General features: G+C 39.6%; 1 protein-coding gene across 5 annotated transcripts in view; it reads left to right on the top strand.

Annotated features, from left to right (window-relative positions):
* gbf1 (golgi brefeldin A resistant guanine nucleotide exchange factor 1) overlaps positions 1-18,064 on the top strand; it is a 219,916-nt gene that overhangs the window by 160,029 nt on the left and 41,823 nt on the right. For all 5 annotated transcript variants that reach the window (XM_041269438.1, XM_041269440.1, XM_041269439.1 and 2 more), the window contains 6 exons: positions 7,956-8,096; positions 8,253-8,341; positions 9,176-9,378; positions 9,850-9,973; positions 11,170-11,295; positions 16,516-16,598. In XM_041269438.1, the coding sequence (XP_041125372.1) occupies positions 7,956-8,096; positions 8,253-8,341; positions 9,176-9,378; positions 9,850-9,973; positions 11,170-11,295; positions 16,516-16,598 (766 nt within the window). The remainder of the gene's footprint in view (positions 1-7,955; positions 8,097-8,252; positions 8,342-9,175; positions 9,379-9,849; positions 9,974-11,169; positions 11,296-16,515; positions 16,599-18,064) is intronic.

Below are 18,064 nucleotides of genomic sequence, written 5' to 3'. Positions count from 1 at the left end.
TCATTATAATAGAAGTAAAATATCTGCTCACTGTGTTTTTGTTTAGTATTAGTCTTTTGTTTGTCTCTTTGCTTTGGCTGCCAGTGCTGTGTGCTATTTTTGTTACAACCTTTTTATTTTTTGTTCTGTTTATTTATTAAATGCTGAGTGAAAGCATTCGCAGTCGTTTTATTTCCTGTTTCTGGTCTGACGTCACCCACTCCGGTCGTCTTTGTGACACTCCTCCACAGCCAAATCTTGGAAGGGATAATACTCTCTTTGGAAATTTTCAATTAATTTATCCATAAGAGGGCGGACTTTAAACAGGGGGTCGTAACCTGCCTGAGACCTCTCATGCTATTGTCAGTGAAATGCAGAGCAGAACTTAAAATCTCATAGAATTTTCTGAACAACACTTTTGAAAAATGAGGTGTCCAGGTAACTAACTGAACATTAGTACTCCGAGAATCAGAAATACATGGCTTTACGACTAGACCCATTGCAATTTGGAGTCCTACAGATGTTTAAATTTCCTGTCGATTAGTAGGTTTCCAGTCGTGAAAGCGGGAATGGGGGGCTAGAGTACCGCTAGTATGTATCGCCTCAGCATACCGGTGTCCTGGGGAAAAAGTGGATCGCAGTCTTGAATTTAAAGGGGAGGTTCCATTGTTTCTAAGGTTTATGCATAGATCGCTGTACTAGTGCTACATCTGGGGAATTAGTAGATCGAGCCCAGGAAATAAGTAGATTGGATATATTAACAAAAAAGAAATACTTTTAAATGGATAAAGGTATAAATTTACATAAATAAGTAGATTGGACGTATTTGACAATATAATGATAGATAAGAGAATGCTGTAATATACATAAACAATAAATACATAATTAAAAATGAAGTTTGTAAGTGTAATTTGTATGTCTGTTTAACAAACATTATTGCAACTCAGATTTTTCTAATTTAGCTGTCACATTGAGTTCTTCTATTTTTCTTTAAAACTAGGATGATAACATTTAGTCTTTGTAAACTGTGATAGTTACCGCTAGGCCTAATGACAAAGTCATAAGCAATGCTAATAATTCTGTATGATTGTATGTCATTAGAATATATTACTAAAACATTTAAATTTCGATTAAAGATTGACAGCAATTTGACGTGTAAAGCCTTTTAATAATATGCAGCAAATAAATCTTTGCGATCACACATAGACTACAGCCTACATCTGACTAACAACCAGCAGAAAAAGTTGGCAAACGTTTAACACTTTAGTCCAAGTATAAAGACAACTTTGCATCACACATTTTACAAACATAAATAAATAAAACCAAGAAAGAGGTGTGTGTGAACACATTACCATACGATCTGGCAAATAAAATGATCAGACAGAAAATGCTGAGTGCAGTTAACTTCCCCTTTAATCACATAGCTGCCGCGCCTTCCTTTTTTACCTTACTGTGCTTGCGTGATCTACTTATTCCCCCGTCTACTTTTTCCCTACAACACTGGTTGGTTTCCGTCACCATCAACTCGATCAAATCAGGGGTGAACATACTAATAAAATAATCATATGGATCAGCATTACTCCATACTGTTGTTGGCCCAGATTGTGATGGACTGAAGTTATTTTTTCCCTGCTGTTTTCAGTCGGCTTGACCCACCCAGTGCTCTCTCTCTCCCTGCTATTTGTGCCACTCCCCTTGGCGCACCTCTTCCCCTGTCAATGTCAGCCTGGCTGTCTTCTCGCTCTCTGTGACTAACTCCGATTCTGATCTTTCCATTTCCTCACCCTTGTTTACATCTTCTGGCCCTTCTGCATCTTCCTCAGTAAATCCCTCAAATTCCTAATCACTGTCTCTATCCCAGTTAAACAAAAACAAATATTTGCTCTCTCTTATATCTCTGTCTCTTTCCATGTTTCAATCACCTACTACAACTCCTGTCTTTCAGATCATGACATCGCGATATCTGCTCTCCAAACAAAATACAAACAAGACTTGATTACTTTGTATGTACTTATGAATGTACAACATTTTACCTAGCAACGAGCATTTGATTTGACAGAAAATGAAAAAAAAAAAATCAACGTGTGTGACAGGGTCTTCCTCGAGTCACGCGTGTGGGTTGCCGCTGTTCAAGCATACAGAGAGACAGATGTGGTATTGAAACACCGGAACAGGCGCGCAGGATTTATTAACAAAAACATAAAACGAAAGTAAAATAAAGGCGGTCATGTGACGTTACCAGCGATGGTAACGCACAGAGGACAAATACAGCAAAATGTACAAAAAGTGCAAAATAAAACACAAAACCCCAAACTATAACTCAAAAGGTGCCGTGAAAACAGCAGGCCTTGCAGCAGCCCTGAGCAATCTCCCGCGGATGTTTTTAAACTGACGGACACTCAGTCGAGACCCGCCCACGTGCTGATTGAGGACCAGCACAGCCAATCAGTTGCTGCCCTTCCCTCAACCATGCATAGTAGGCAGCAAGTCTCAATCGAGCGCCCGTCTGTAAACAATAATACAAAATCAAACTAATCAAGTCCCAAAACGAAATAAACCCATTCCCACATATAAACCACACCAACACTAATTTACCACTGTGCAGGGCAATCGCACTGCCACAACGTGTTTCTGGCGACTATAGTTGCCTCAGGCAGTATAGAATGCTCAGGGGGTGGGCGACTTTAGTCACCGCGGGCAGTGAGAGAGTTAATAGACTCCATAGCTGCTTTTGTCACTAAAATAATAAGTACGTCTTCGCCAATTTTTTCTTCTGCGTTATATCTGCTAAATTTTTAAGCTCAGTTCCAACTGTGTTTTTTTAACCAATTCTCATATCTTTGTAATAAATCAATGTCTTCTGTATTTTTTACTGAGTTTCCTGCTCCAAATAACCCAGCAATATCATCTAAGAGTGGTTTGCAACAATCAGTTCCAGTCCTTTATTTCTCTATGTACTGTTCGTGATTTCTGGAAACATACATGCCCGATAGTCTTTATGGTAACACCAAGTTGTTCTGTTTATTGCATCCAATCCTGCTGCTATGGTTGCTGAGTCGACTGTGATGATAACCGCAGCATTTGGCTTCTGAATTGTTGTACAGATGCCTGTTTTCTGTCCAATTTTGTAGCAATAGTCTGCTGGATGGTCTCCAAAGCGCCGGTAACAATGACTGTTGGTAAGGGTTATACCCTCAAGTAGAAAGAGCAATAGCAGATACATTATATCTCTGAAAGAAAGAAAAGGCCAAGTTTAGTGTACGCTCTTAGTTATATTATTGGTGTTAAGTTCAGCTTTATTATACCGTTTACATTGACCACCATGGTACCAATGATATTGAATTGGTTCACCACGTTTTTGAATTGCCAATTTCAAATTGGTGTCACCTAGCTTGTCTATTACCTCATATGGACCTTCTCAGTTGGCCTCCAAACCCCCACCTTTAAAAAAAAAAAAAAAAAAAAAAAAAAAAGAGCATGACCTGATCATCAATTTGGAAATCAGTCTGTATGTGGGGGTGTAGGCTTGAGCTGAGTAGTTGCGAGCTGCACCCATGCGAATGGCTGTATCCAAAAGCTTGCTTTGCAGCAGCTGCTGTAGTTTTGACAAAAATTCATCATATATGGCTCTGGTGGTAATTGGTAGAGCTACCCCTGAGGGGTGTACTACCTGCATTTTAATCCCAGTTATAAGCTCAAATGGGCTGTGACCGGTAGTGCGGACCCTGATAGCAATTAGAACACCAGGGAGCACTGTAACCCAATTCAAATTAGTACGTGCGAATTGTTCGGTCTCAACAATTATAATTTTTTCAAACCTGTTTTGATAGTGTGATTTAAATTGTTCTACCCTCCCACGGGATTGAGGGTCGTAAGCAATGTGAAAGTGCTGTTGTACACCCAGGAGGGTGCACAGGTGTGTCATTACTGCTGCAGTAAGGTGAGTCACTTTCTATCTGTTTAGGGAAGCGCCATCTTGAGAACACCTGTTCCCATAGAATGCGAACCGTGGTCAGAGCATCATCCAGACGCGTGGGGAAAGCCTCCACCCAGCATGTGAAAATGTCCAGAAAGAACGTAAAGCAGTGACTGTGTGGGCATGGTAATGCTTGTATTAATGGCATTTTAGCTGGATCTGGGGTACACCCTGCTGTTAAAACATTCACACCTAGAAAACAAACAGACTGTTTCATTAGCGCTGCCTTTCTTGGGTTCAGTTTAAGGCCAGCATCTCCCATGAGTGTTAAAATTTCATCTAACAGCTCATAATGCTCCTCCATGGTATCTGTTTGAATCAAGATGTCATCAACATACTGAATTGTGTTATGGGGCTGTGAACAACCCTGCAAAATGTTAGCCATGCACAGATAAAACAAAGTAGGTGAATTATGAAAACCTTGTGGCATTCTTACCCAAGTATATTGAGTATGTTGAAAAGAAGGCAAATTTATATTGATTGTCCTGATGTACAGGAATATTCCAGAAACCATTCAGAACATCCAAAGTAATGTAAATCTGTGCGGAGCCCCGCAACTGTAACATCATATCAGGACTGCCAGCTACCAGTGGTGTTGCATTTGGTGAATGTTTATTTTACTGCCTGTCAAATGCCAAGAGCCATCCAGCTTCTTCACTGGCCACACTGGAAATACATACCCTAATAACACCCTGCTGCAAGAGAGATTGAATGTTTTTTTTTGACAGCTGTTTCTGCCTCCATAGGATAAGAATATTGTTTCTGTGGGGGAGGGTCAGTTCCATTCACTACAATCTCTGTTTCCAGAAACCATTCAGAACATCCAAAGTAATGTAAATCTGTGCGGAGCCCCGCAACTGTAACATCATATCAGGACTGCCAGCTACCAGTGGTGTTGCATTTGGTGAATGTTTATTTTACTGCCTGTCAAATGCCAAGAGCCATCCAGCTTCTTCACTGGCCACACTGGAAATACATACCCTAATAACACCCTGCTGCAAGAGAGATTGAATGTTTTTTTTTGACAGCTGTTTCTGCCTCCATAGGATAAGAATATTGTTTCTGTGGGGGAGGGTCAGTTCCATTCACTACAATCTCTGTTAGAAACTTTACCACAATCATGTTTGTGTGTTGCCGACACTTTCTGATGTCTCATGAGAATTTCTGCAAGGTTTGCATCTGATGTTTGCAACAATTGTGTTAAATTAAAAAGGAAAGAATGGATTAAATCATCCACCACCAACCTTCCCTCCCTTTGTTCAATTATTGGCTCCCCAGTTGTGAACCAAAGCTATGAGTTCTGCATAGCAGGGAGCTGATGGCATTTTTACTGTTTTATTTTCACCTCCCTGCTTATGGCCCTAGCCCTCAGAGCCACCACCTTCTGCCCAACACTGTTCTTTCTTATGGCCTTTTTTCTTAGTTAGTACATGATTGAATCCCGATACATTCTTTTTGCATATGTCCCTTTTTACTACATTTATAGCATATTATAATCCCTTTCACTTGCCCCTCGTTGGTTACAATAGGAGCTATACAATAGGAACATCCACCCGCAGGGTTCTTTCTTACCAGTGGGGGCAGGGCCAGGAAAGAAACAGAGATTCTCGCAACCCCACACTTGATCACATGTATACTTGCAAGAATATAGTACGGTGAAAAAGTATTTGCCCCCTGTCTGATTTTCTGCATTCTTGCACATTTTTCACATTAAATTTGGTCAGATCTCTTTGTGGGTTATAGTTGTATATAGAGTAGTATATATATTTGATCTAGTCTCATTTGTCAACAGGAGGGAATGTGCTAATAAAGGTCTGTGAACTTCAATCTTATCACCATGTCGCATACATTACATGCACCAAACTAAAGAACATGCTTTAACAACCAACCCATTGAAGAGTACTGAGAGCTGAAACAAGTTCACGATCAATTTCTCACATAAAGGAATAATCAACAATGTTTCACAGGATTATTATTAACAGGTAGCAATGTAACGGCCCGTTACGCTCAACAGCGCTGGCGAGAACCCTGACCCAGGACTCATGCCATGCAATCAAACAATCCTGGTTACCTTTTCCCAGTTTCTGTGACTGGGGGAGGAGGTTACGAGTTAGGTCTCTAGCATACTGTAACAATAAATGCTGACGTGTAGGGGTAACACAATCTTTATATTTGTTAATTACTAGACTCCAAACTGTTGCATCATCTCCAATCAATTCCACTCGAGTGTTCTGTCCTTGGTTGTTGTTATACACTATCACAAATGCTCTAAGGAAATCTGTTGGATGTTGCCAACTCTTGGGGGCATATTCCAAAATTTTACTCATATCTGCCATAACCCGAAACCCTTCAGCCTGGCACATAAGTTGTATACGCTGCTCATGGTTAGGAAAAGTATGTACACCTTCAACAACCTGTCCTTCTACAAATTCAGTGGGTACAGTGACATCAGTTGGTAAAACAGTTTGCAGTAATTTACAACAACCCCTGTTTGTTAAAGTAGGCATGCACTGTATAACTCACTTTTTCCAGTAAATGTGTAGGATCTCCTACCCCATCCCATTTTGGCAGCTGCTGTTACAGCACAGTCAGCTCTGTTAGAGTAAAGTCCCTCTCTACTTGTTGCTCTTCATATTCATAAGTAGTAACATGCGTAACTATGTCTGTGGTACCTCCAGTCCTTAACCTGCGTGTAATTAAGGGTGCCAAATTAGATGGCTTGTTTGCTTTTCTAGGGGGGTTGCTTTCTATCAAGGGTTTTCTTTTCTAGATATTTTTTTCATAAGTAAGTTTACAAATGAGAGGAGGCCATTCGGCCTATCTTGCTCATTTGGTTGTTAGTAGCTCATTGATCCCAGAATCTCAAGCAGTTTCTTGAAGGATCCCAGGGTGTCGGCTTCAACAACATTACTGGGGAGTTGGTTCCAGACCCTCACAATTCTCTGTGTAAAAAGGTGCCTAATCTAATCCTAATCCTATCCTAATGCAGAAACCCTACGTTGCATTATATTCATGTTTTTTCGTGTGTTCTTTAAATCTAAGTCATTATTTTATTACTATAACATCTCAAAAAGCTCTGCAAATGTCTGTGATATTCTTTGAGCGCTGGATGCAGAAGCAGCTACCTCCTTTGTGGTATGTCCGTGTTATCTATGTGATGCATGGGGCTATAGGATGAACCCTTTTTTTCTGCTTCTTTTGGCTCCTATCGGTCTCACTCGGCTATTGAAAGGTTTTCTCTGCTTTTTTTCAGAGAAAAAAAATGACTAGAGACCTGTGCTTACAAAGGACTGCAAAGGGTTAATACTCACAAATGTCCATGGTCCGATCCCTGCTCTTCCATGTGTGCCTCTGTTTCTGTGCGAAGGCAGTCGATGGGTTAGAAGCAGACTTCCTCTGTCAGCTTACTGGTCCCTCTGAATGCACATTAGATGGTTTTTAGGCAGACAGCTCTCTCTGCAGTCCTGTCTCAACCCTCCTTGATGCTTTTTTTAAAAAGAAAACTGTCCTCCCGATCATTATGCGGTGTTAACCTTTTTCTCCTGCATTCGTCAGCACATGGAGACTTGTGTTGGTCAGTTTCAGGTCAGAACTGTAGTTTTAATTTCTTCCCATATATTCACATTGATATTAGATATTTGACGTAAATATTACTCCAACACTTCCTTTCCCTTCAAACTGTGTCTATGGTAACGGCAGAGCCGTGACAACTACAATTTGTAAGTGTTTGTTTAAAGTATTCTTTGTATAAATCTCTGTTAAAAAATGTCATTCTGGTCATTCTCTTTCGTATTGATTTTTCATTTTATTTGATATGTTGCTTTTCATTTTGTTCTGTGTTATTTTGTATTTGTGAAACACACAGGCTGTAATCCTCAAGGTTAATTTAGGCTACTCACTAATTTGATAATGTTAGCATTGATATTGTAATGTCCTCTTGATTTAAGAGCCTTCATGACCAGACCATGTCTTTTCTGGTTGCCCTTGTGTTTGTATCCAGGCAGTGAAGGGATGTCAGGTGGTGGCAAGGTGCAGGGGCGTTTGGGAGCAGAGACGCTGACACCTCAGCCTCCCACCAGTGGGCACTTAATGGCTGATAAAATGAAGCTGGGAAGACAGTGTCAAGAAGACGGTGATTCAGGTATAGTGTTGTTTCTATATGCTCCCTAATCTGAATTAGTCATTCATTAGTTGAACACTGCTGATGTAGCATTTGTTTCAACATGTAAAATGTATCTGACATTATTACGAAGCGTGAGACAGTGTGGTTTATGGACTTCATTTTTCATTTCTGCAGCTGAGAAAAAGGCTCCCAAGAAACCCCACCGGTTCTCATCCTGCTTACCGGATGCTCAGGAGCTTTCAGACATCAAAAACAAAAAGAAGGCATGTTTTGTACTGCTTGCTATCTTATTCTATGTGTTTTCTATCAAGTAAACACATGAGAGGAAGGGCTTTAATTGAGCTGTAAATCATGTTGTTTCAGTTTTCCATTCACTCTAATATATCCATATCCAAACTGAAAAAGTCCTGCTATGCATGTATGACACTGAACATTATTGCAGAACATGGCTTGTAATGTTTCAGGTATAAAATACAGTCAAGGCATATACTGTAAGCTACAATGTCTTGTGTAGTTGTGAAGTTTATATCTATATAGATCAACACAGGAAAAATACATGTTCTGTAAGATATAGATATATTAAAATGCAGTCTGTTGTTTGAGTCACCATGTATAGAATCTCCTTGTGTGTGGGTGCTTCTTGATGGATTTCCAGGGAAGGAAACAAGACTCCCATTGCATAGCAATTTAAAGACACACCTGAACTTGTTCCCTGAACAATGTGGCCAAACAAGCTCTAAGTAAAACCTGGAATGGCTAAACAGCTATGCAATAGGATTCTTGTTTCCATCCCTGGTTTTACTAAAAGAAAAAAAAAGTTTTTTTACTTCTTGCTCTCACTTAGTGTTTTTTTTTTCTTTTTTATGTTGTACTATGAGTTCAAGTTGCTTGCTATAGACATATTTGGGCTAGATCTGCCAAAGAGCTTTGTATTAGTACACACCAGCATAGTGATGGAAAACAGCATTAAAAGGGGACTGTAAAAAAAAAATATATATATATAAGAATGGATTTAGAAATTGAAATGTAAGCTACTGACTTACTTTTTCTCAATTAAAACAACTAAAATTCATGTTTTGCTCTGCTTTGTGGTTCAGCTCCTGATTGCAGGCACAGAGCAGTTCAACCAGAAGCCTAAGAAAGGAATCCAGTTCCTTCAGGAGAAAGGACTACTCAGCAGCCCCATGGACAACAATGAGGTGGCTCGGTGGCTGCGAGAGAACCCCCGTCTGGATAAGAAAATGATCGGAGAGTTTGTGAGCGACCGCAAAAACATGGAGCTTCTGGACAGCTTTGTCGGGTAATTTTATGAAATTAAAAATGAATTAATCTTTAATACATCAACCAGAGGTTATTCCCAGCTAGATAGATATAGTTCAGTTTCGTGAGGATATTAATGGTTTTCTAAACATTTTATAAGCTGTTTTACAGTTTTTGTTTCATTTTTTTTTTTTACTGCATCGCTTCAAGGTTGCTTGAAACTTAAGATGTGTTCATAATGATTTTCCAGATTCTAATGTCTCATTTCTTCGGAGAGCACCTGCTGTAATAATCAGAACCTAATTAGCTACTCACCCATAACTTCAGGCGCTCCAGGTCAATGCAAGAGTACCAATTTTAAAAGCTTTGTAGTTGTATTGTGCACTACATGACTGTATGCTCCGTCGCTGACTGTGTTCAACATCAATTTGATATGTAAATCGCTGTAATAAAAATAAAATCTCATCTATTACAAGAAAAGAAATACACCTTTTTTCCTTTGCCATTTAAGGACCTTCATGTTCCAAGGCCTAAGAATCGATGAAGCCTTGCGCTTGTATCTAGAAGCCTTCAGGCTCCCTGGGGAAGCCCCTGTCATCCAAAGGCTGCTTGAAACCTTTACTGACAACTGGCATGTAAGTGCACCGATATTATGCTGTGCTATACCACTATAGCTTAATGAACAGACTCCTTGAGCAAACACTTCCATTTCAGAGCTGTGTGTGTGTAAACCTTTGATAGAGTTGACCCTATAGCACTCCAGAGCTACAGTTTAGACAAGCCAGTTAGTGTTTTCTGCTTCTCTCTGCTCGTGGGTGAAAGTGAGGTAGTTGCTGTGTCTGTGTTTGTGGCCTGATGCCTGCAGTCAGAATATTGCAGGTCACTATGTAGTCAGAATGGGATCCTCTCTGATGTGGAAAGTATGACAGGATGAGGCAGCTCTAAGGAATGTATGTCCACATAGCTTTGACACCATTTCTATTTATACCAGCAATTTTTTTAACCCTTCCCTGTCCATTTATTCAGCACCTGTCAGGTACATCAGGTAGAATTTATTTTCACATGCACTGTTTATTTTACAAGCATGTTTTAACCCCTTTGTGGTCCTATGTCGGACCAGGTCCGACATTTAAATATTCCCTTTCCAGTTATCAAAAATACATCAAGCACAGGTCTCTAGTTGTTTTTTTTTCTCCGAAAAAGCTAAGAAAACCTTTCAATGGCCGAGTGAGGCCAATAGGAGCCAGGAGAAGCTGAAAAAAAAGGGGGCGGATCTGAGCAATACACAGAGCCCCTGCACCACAGAGATAATACTGACATGCAGAAACAGCTGTCTTGTGTTTTTTAATGTCCGTATTAGGTCTGTGCTGCAGGGCCTCTGTGTATTGCTCAGATCCACCCCACTCTTTTTTTTTTTTTCGTCTTCTCTTGGCTCCTATCTGTCTCACTTGGCAATTGAAGGGTTTTCTCAGCTTTTTCTGGAGAACAAACGATTAGAGACATGTGCTTGACATCCTTTTTGATGTTGGACAGGATCTGGAAAGGATTGGAAGGGGAAAATTGTAATGTTTGTAATTGTAATAGGACCGCAAAGGGTTAAACTACAATAGGTCCCAACAATACAGTGAAATCAGGATTAACCAGCCACTAAAGGGGCGGAACATTTGTGCTCGTTCTTACAGGTGTTAAGCAGGTATGGGTGAGGGTAATCTGTTCTGCAGGGGACAGTAGATACAGCTTTCATGGTCTACTTGATGTTTAAGGGATGGAAGAGGAAGCTTTTTGTAACATTCATTTAACAGGTTTTTTTTTGTGTTATTTTGCTATGCAGAAAGTGAATGGATCTCCTTTTGAAACAAATGATGCTGGATTTGCTCTGGCCTACGCTGTGATCATGCTCAACACTGACCAGCACAACCACAACGTGCGCAAGCAGAGTGTGCCAATGACACTGGAGGTGAGGAGGGTTTTTTTAACTGAAAGCTCTAGCTGCCATGTGCATTATCCTTTCTCCATGACAATCACTGTTGACTGCCTTTTTGTGGCAGCAAAGCGTTAGAAAGCACCCAAGTCCAGTGCTACATTTGTACAGAGAGAAGTACCAGGGTTTTTTTTTTTTTTTATTTGAAATGGTATTTACTCTCTCAATATATTCTCCAGCCTCAGACACATCCACCTTTGCCTGTGTCAAGACACATCTCCTGTTACCACAGCCCATCTCACGCGCAGAAACTCAGACACAGCCCCCACATCAGTCAGTTGTACCAAGAACTTGCGTGAATGTCCCTGTCATTGGACTGTATCTTTCTTTTGTGCTTTGTTTCTAAGAGTCCCTCTTAGCCACTATTCGTACAGTAACAATGGTTAAGCGTGCAGCAGCATGATGTTCACATGACAAACTGGAGCAGTTCTTCAAAAACAGTTCATGGTGTTGAACAATGAAACTGTTTCCGGAGCATCCACCTAGGACTTGTGGCTAAAAATGTTAAATGAAATGTGAATGGGCTTAAAAAGGAATCTGCAACAAAACCTAGTACATTGAATCCAGCATCAGCACGCAGTGAAAATGGTATAAGACTTTGAGAACCTTCTCACCATGTGCTATTAAAGCATTAAGGCATAACAGTGGATGGGTTGACATGATATAACTACACACTTAAGGCATTATAAGACATTTACTTTTTAAATGAACACAGCAGATACAAAAAAATAGTAAATATCACTATGCACAAGAAAATAGATCCAGTCAAAAGTAAAGTTCATTTATTTATTTATTTATTTTTTAAATAAATGAACATCAGTTTATTCATAATTATAATAAATATTGATTAAATAAAACTGTTTCATTAATGGACGTGCATATCTAAACTTAGTAAAGTACATAAATAAGTCTGATAAAACTTGAATTAACTTTCATTATAGATCAGTGATTTTTGGAATACATGTTCACTTGAAAATTGCCAGATATTATGCAGTTAAACTGCCAAAGGGGAGCGCAGGTGAAAGCAGCGGTGTCTTTGGTGCTCACTGTGCCTTGTGGGGACTATTTTTTTTTTTTTTTTTTTAAAGCTTCTCCGGCTCTGGGGGGGGGGGGGGGGGGGGGGGGGGGGGGGGGGGGGGGTCTGTTTTGTCTTTTCCACTTTGTCTTAGTTATTTAGTTACTGTTAAGAATATGTTGTTAGCATTGTTAAATTCCGTCTTTCGCTAAATTTACTTTTCTGCTGTATGGTGGGTCATTCAAAAAGCGATTGATACCGGCTCACAGACTTATAAAGTTTAATATGCTCCATCGTTATCCCTCACTTTAGCAACATACAATTCCCAGAGGAGACTGTTCAACTCTACTTTAGAAAGTACATTAAATGTATGTCTAATGTAACTCAGTTTTTTAGGATATTCACAGCCTTTATTGTTGTGTGTGTGTGTGTGTGTGTGTGTGTGTGTGGTGTGTGTGTTTTTTTTTTTTTTTGTTTTTTTTTTTTTTTTATCAAGTTTGAGGTCTGGTTCCATTATTTAACGGAGCAGTTTCTTTTAACCCTTTGCAGTCCATTTATTCAACGCTTGTCAGGTGCGTCAGGTCCAATTTATTTTCACACGCGTTGTTTATTTTAAAGGCGCTGTTTAATTTTTCAGAGCAAAACAGGTTTAAAAGGCATTGAATCGCAAAAGGACACTCAGTACTGTATCTCCATCCAAGCTCCACCCCTTGTTCGCTGTATTTTTCACATACCTCTTTATAGACGTGCATACTGATAAATCCTCCTGATCACTCATTTTATCACCAAACTCCTCAATAATGCGATCCAAGTCATTATTTTATTACTGTAACATCAAATAAAAGCTCTGTAAATGTCCGTGATATTCCTTGAGGGCTGGATGCAGAAGCAGTTATTTACTTTGTTATGTCTGTGTTATCTCTGTAGTGGATGGGGCTATGAGGTGCGCCCTTTTTTTTCGGTTTCATTTGGCTCCTGTCGGTCTCACTTGGCCATTGAAAGGTTTTCCCAGCTTTTTCCGGAGAAACGACTAGAAAGCGACCTTTTCTTTGTCTTTTTGGTGATCTCGGACTAGAAAGGGAAAATTATATCATCGGACCTGGTCCGACATAGGACCACAAAGGGTTAAACAAATTTTAATTACTGGTACTTTGTCCAATTCAAGAAAGTTAATCTTTATACCATTCTTAAATAAAAAATAATTAAAATTTGATTCTGGGTCTGACATTTAAGTTAATCGTTACTTACAGATTAAATGTTATAGAATTAGGACAGGTAAGTGGTGGGGGAATTTGAATCAAGTGTGATGTTTCTGTTGAAAGGTTGTGTGAGATTAATTAAGCAGTGAATATGCATCACAGGGTAACCCCTAACCCCTGAAGTAGCAGAAATTAAAACTGACCTGTAAATTGCACACAGCATATTGAGAATGGCGCCCACCACAAGCTGAACAATAGGTTCCAAGGCAGGGAAAGGGAACGGCAGGGGTGGAAGGAATGAGGGAGTGGAAAGTCATGGGCATCACATTTCTCCCTTCACTTCTTTTCCAGTGTTTTGTTGGCCATTTACACTATAATTAAATTACTAGATAGTACGTCTTGCCAAGCATAACAAGTAGTGGTAGTTTCAGCCCAGGCTGTCTTTCAGAAGACAAAGATCAGGTACCAGACCTTGACAAGACAGACCACCAACCACTTCTAAAAAACAGTGTGACTGTTGGCCTCAATGATAACCTCTTAAAAGGCAGGGATTCTATTTTTAAAAGCAAGATGTTAACAATGACATCATCGGATTGCTGGCATACTTGTTGCTGAGTGGACAGCTCCTGGGTGTTGGGAGTGATTAACGTGGCTGATGTTTTGTTTGAAATTCAGGTGGAATCTACAACTTGACTGTATTGACCTGACACAGGATGTGGTTTTGACATGGTTATCAAGCACATGATGGTCATCCATCTATATACTAGCCACCTAAAGAGTGTGCAGTCTGAAATTAAACTTCACGTTAAAACAGATACATTTTGGTTTAGAGTTCTTTTAAAATCTGATTCAAATATGCCTCTGTGGTCCAAGAGTAGTAGTGAAGGAAATTTTTGTAGCGCACAGATAAGATTCACCTACAAAGACGATTTATTTTACTGAATGCCTCTAGAAATCAACATGCACATTTGCCCAGACCAGCAGTTAAAGATCAGACACATGACCTACCAGTCAGCATACTGTCTTGCAATTTAGACTAACAGGTGTTTGTCTGTACATCCATGATCTCATTTTGATGTTTACAGATGGCTGCAAACATAGTTGTTTACTTGACAGAAATCAATTTGAAGAAGCCTGGCTGCAGATCATCTTGTCAATCACAGTGCCATTTACAGGGCAAGGCTGGGTAGCTAGTGCACCCGCTGTAAACCCCCTGGGGTTAGCTGCTCTGGGTAAATAACAACATTACAGAGGAGTCATTTAGGAAGACATGCATAATAGGAAATGGTGAATCTGGATTCCATATGCTTTAACTTCCATACACTTCCCAATACTGCTAGCGAAGGAATCTCTACAGAAGCCCCGCTTCATCTCTCTGTGCTGCTGTGTTTTTTCGGTCCAGTAATAGTATTTGAATTTCCTAGCACCTTGAAAATAACAATAATTTATTGTGTGCACAAATTCTGAATCAGTTTAGGCATCATTAAAAGATGAAAATGGCAATATGTCTGCTGTCAGGTGAATTGTGGATATTGATGAGAGAATATTCCACCTATAAGCCTTTGTTCAGTACCTACCTACTCCATTAAGTTATTCTTTACTGGTTTACATATTATCGTAAGAGAGAGAGATGTTCTGAATGACACAAATTAAATACCAAATTGAATTTCATGACACGGTTCACAGAATCACGTGTTGTATGAAATCCCTATTTGCTGTTAAATAAGCTGCTCTACTTCAGAAACTATTAACCCTTTGCAGTCCATTTATTCACCGCTTGTCAGGCGCGTCTGGTCCAATTTATTTTCACACGCGCTGTTTATTTTATTTTTTTCACAGTAAAACATGTTTAAAAGGCACTGAATTGAAAATGACACTCAGTACTGTATCTCCAGTCATGTTTCAAAATACCTGTATTCCTTTGAATTTAAGATGCCCTCGAATTTAAGATGCAGCCCAAATTTGTAGGGCTGCAACAAAGGCTACATTTGGACAGTCGAAAGGTTCAGAACACATTAGTGAGGAAGGTTTGAACCTTTGATGGTACTAATTTTCATAATTTACTGGTGACTTTACCATAGCTACTTGTTTATATTTTATTGACAATCCTATCATTTTACAGGTTAAAAAAAAAAAAAAAAAAAAAAAAAAAAAAGTTATGTAGACCAGTAAGCATGTTTTTATAGTTTAATAAAAATACATGTTTATGTACACATAATTGATGTTGCTTGCGATATATACAGTAAGCTTCAAACACAGTCCTACCTGTCATGATGATCCTTATTAAAACATACAGTGCGTGAATGAGCCTGACGAACCTGAATTGCGCATATAAGAAAAAGATGTATGGAGGCAGTTTACAGATCTCTGCTGTCACACAGAGCATTACAGTTATGTGCTGCTCCTCTCTTTTTGTGAACTGTGGTATTGCTTGGCATGTCCAAAAATACAGGGGTCTGACCAAGCTGGTACTAATAGCGAAACTGACATTTTAAAATCTTCTGTTCGAATTCCTCAGGAAGCTAATGATGCTTCTTTGAAAATGGCTGCCTGTATGTCATGGATGATTTGAGATCAGGCATTAACATTTTTGTTAGTCTTTTCAAGACAGTCACTTTGCTGCTTGTGTATTCGGGCAGTGGTGTCTGTGTTCCTCTTTTCTCAGCAGTCAGTCACTTTGCTGCTTGTGTATTCTGGCAGTGGTGTCTATGTTCCTCTTTTCTCAGCAGTAAGTCATATTGCTGCCTGTGTATTCGGGCAGTGGTGTCTGTGTTTCTCTTATCTGCAGTAAGTCACTTTGCTGCCTGTGTATTCAGGCAGTAACGTCTGTTCCTCTTTTCTCTGCATAAGTCATATTGCTGCTTGTGTATTCGGGCAGTGGTGTCTCTGTTCTTCTTTCTCTTTTTGTTTGCAAGCTAGCATGGTGTTTTTTATTTGCTTGGCTGTTAGAGGTTAAATTGTGTTTCTTTGTGTTTTCAACAGCAATTTAAAAAGAACCTGAAGGGTGTTAACGGGACGAAAGACTTTGATCAGGATATGTTGGAAGACATCTACAATGCCATCAAGTAAGCCGCTGGGGATCCACTGTGTGTGTGTGTGTGTGTGTATACAGTACCAGTCAAAAGTTTGAGTACACCTGCTTGAAACCAGGTTTTTCATGATTATGTATGCTTTTAACTGTATAAACTTGTCTATAAACATTTAATATTTAATTATATGATATGTGTACTTATATAAGCTGATAATCATAAGTGAATTGGATTCAAAAAAATTATTTTTAAATGAAAATGTAAATCTTGCAAATTTCAATGAAATGGTCACCCAAAGCAAGGGGATTTCAGTCTGAAACCCAAGTCATTTAAAAGTCTGAAATGTGTATAACACGGTGTTAGAACACTGGCCTAAGTATAAAAGTGTCTTTGTTAGATGTTCTCTGAGTTAACTAGCATGTTACCTAGTTAACCTTTTGTCTCCAATTATTGTTAACAGGTGAGGGTCCATGATTACTGTATCTATAGGTAGCATATGCACAAGTTTGTCATTCCTGAATGTAGCAGAAAATGGCAAAATATGCTCAGTTAAGCAAAGATAAAAGACTTAGTCTGTAACTACTTTAAGAAATGGAGGTCAATCTTTAAAACAAATGGTAAAAACTTTGCAAGTATCTGTAACTGCTGTGGACAAGACCATCAAACGATTTGAAGAAACCGGCACTCATGAGGACCGAACAAGGTCAGGCAGGCCAAGGATGACCTCAGAATCAGAGAACAAGTTCATTCAAGTCACAAGTCTACGAAACCGGAAATACGAAGCTGAAATACAAGCTCAGCTAAATGCTACTAGAAGTACAGATGTTTCAACATCAGCTGTTCACAGGAGATTGCGTGAAGCTGACCTAACTGGAAGAATTGCTGCAAAGAAACCATTGTTAAGATTGCAGAATAAGAGGAAGAGACTTGCCTGGGCCAAAAAACACAGAAACTGGATGTTTGAGGAGTGGAAGTTGGTCTTATGGACAGATGAGTCAAAATTTGAAATATTTGAGTCCATCCAACAAGTATTTATAAGATGCAGAGAGGGTGAGCGCATGAGTTCTGCATGTGTGGTTCCCACTGTCAAACATGGAGCAGGCAGTGTCATGGTCAGGGGTTGCTTTGCTTGTGACAGAGTTGGTGATCTTTACCAAGTCCATGGCAAGCTCAACCAGCATGGCTAACATAGCGTACTTCAGAGGCATTCCATTCCATCAGGATTACGGCTAGTTGGGCAGTCCTTTATTCTTCAGCAAGATAATGACCCGAAACACACCTCAAAGTTGTGCAAGAACTATCTGGCAAAGAAGGAAAGTGAAGGACAACTCAACCTAATGACCTGGCCTGCCCAGTCTCCAGACCTCAACCCCATAGAACTTGTATGGGATGAACTGGACAGAAGAATCAAAACAAAGCTACCCACAAATGCCCTACATCTCTGGGAATTGCTTCAGAAGAGCTGGAAAGACATGATTTCCTGCTGAAACTTGTTAACCGAA

This window comes from Polyodon spathula, chromosome 13, assembly GCF_017654505.1.
Source record: "Polyodon spathula isolate WHYD16114869_AA chromosome 13, ASM1765450v1, whole genome shotgun sequence".
In the NCBI taxonomy this organism is placed as follows: domain Eukaryota; kingdom Metazoa; phylum Chordata; class Actinopteri; order Acipenseriformes; family Polyodontidae; genus Polyodon; species Polyodon spathula.
Note: the sequence above shows the minus strand (reverse complement) of the source record. Positions and strands in the feature narration are given on the sequence as shown.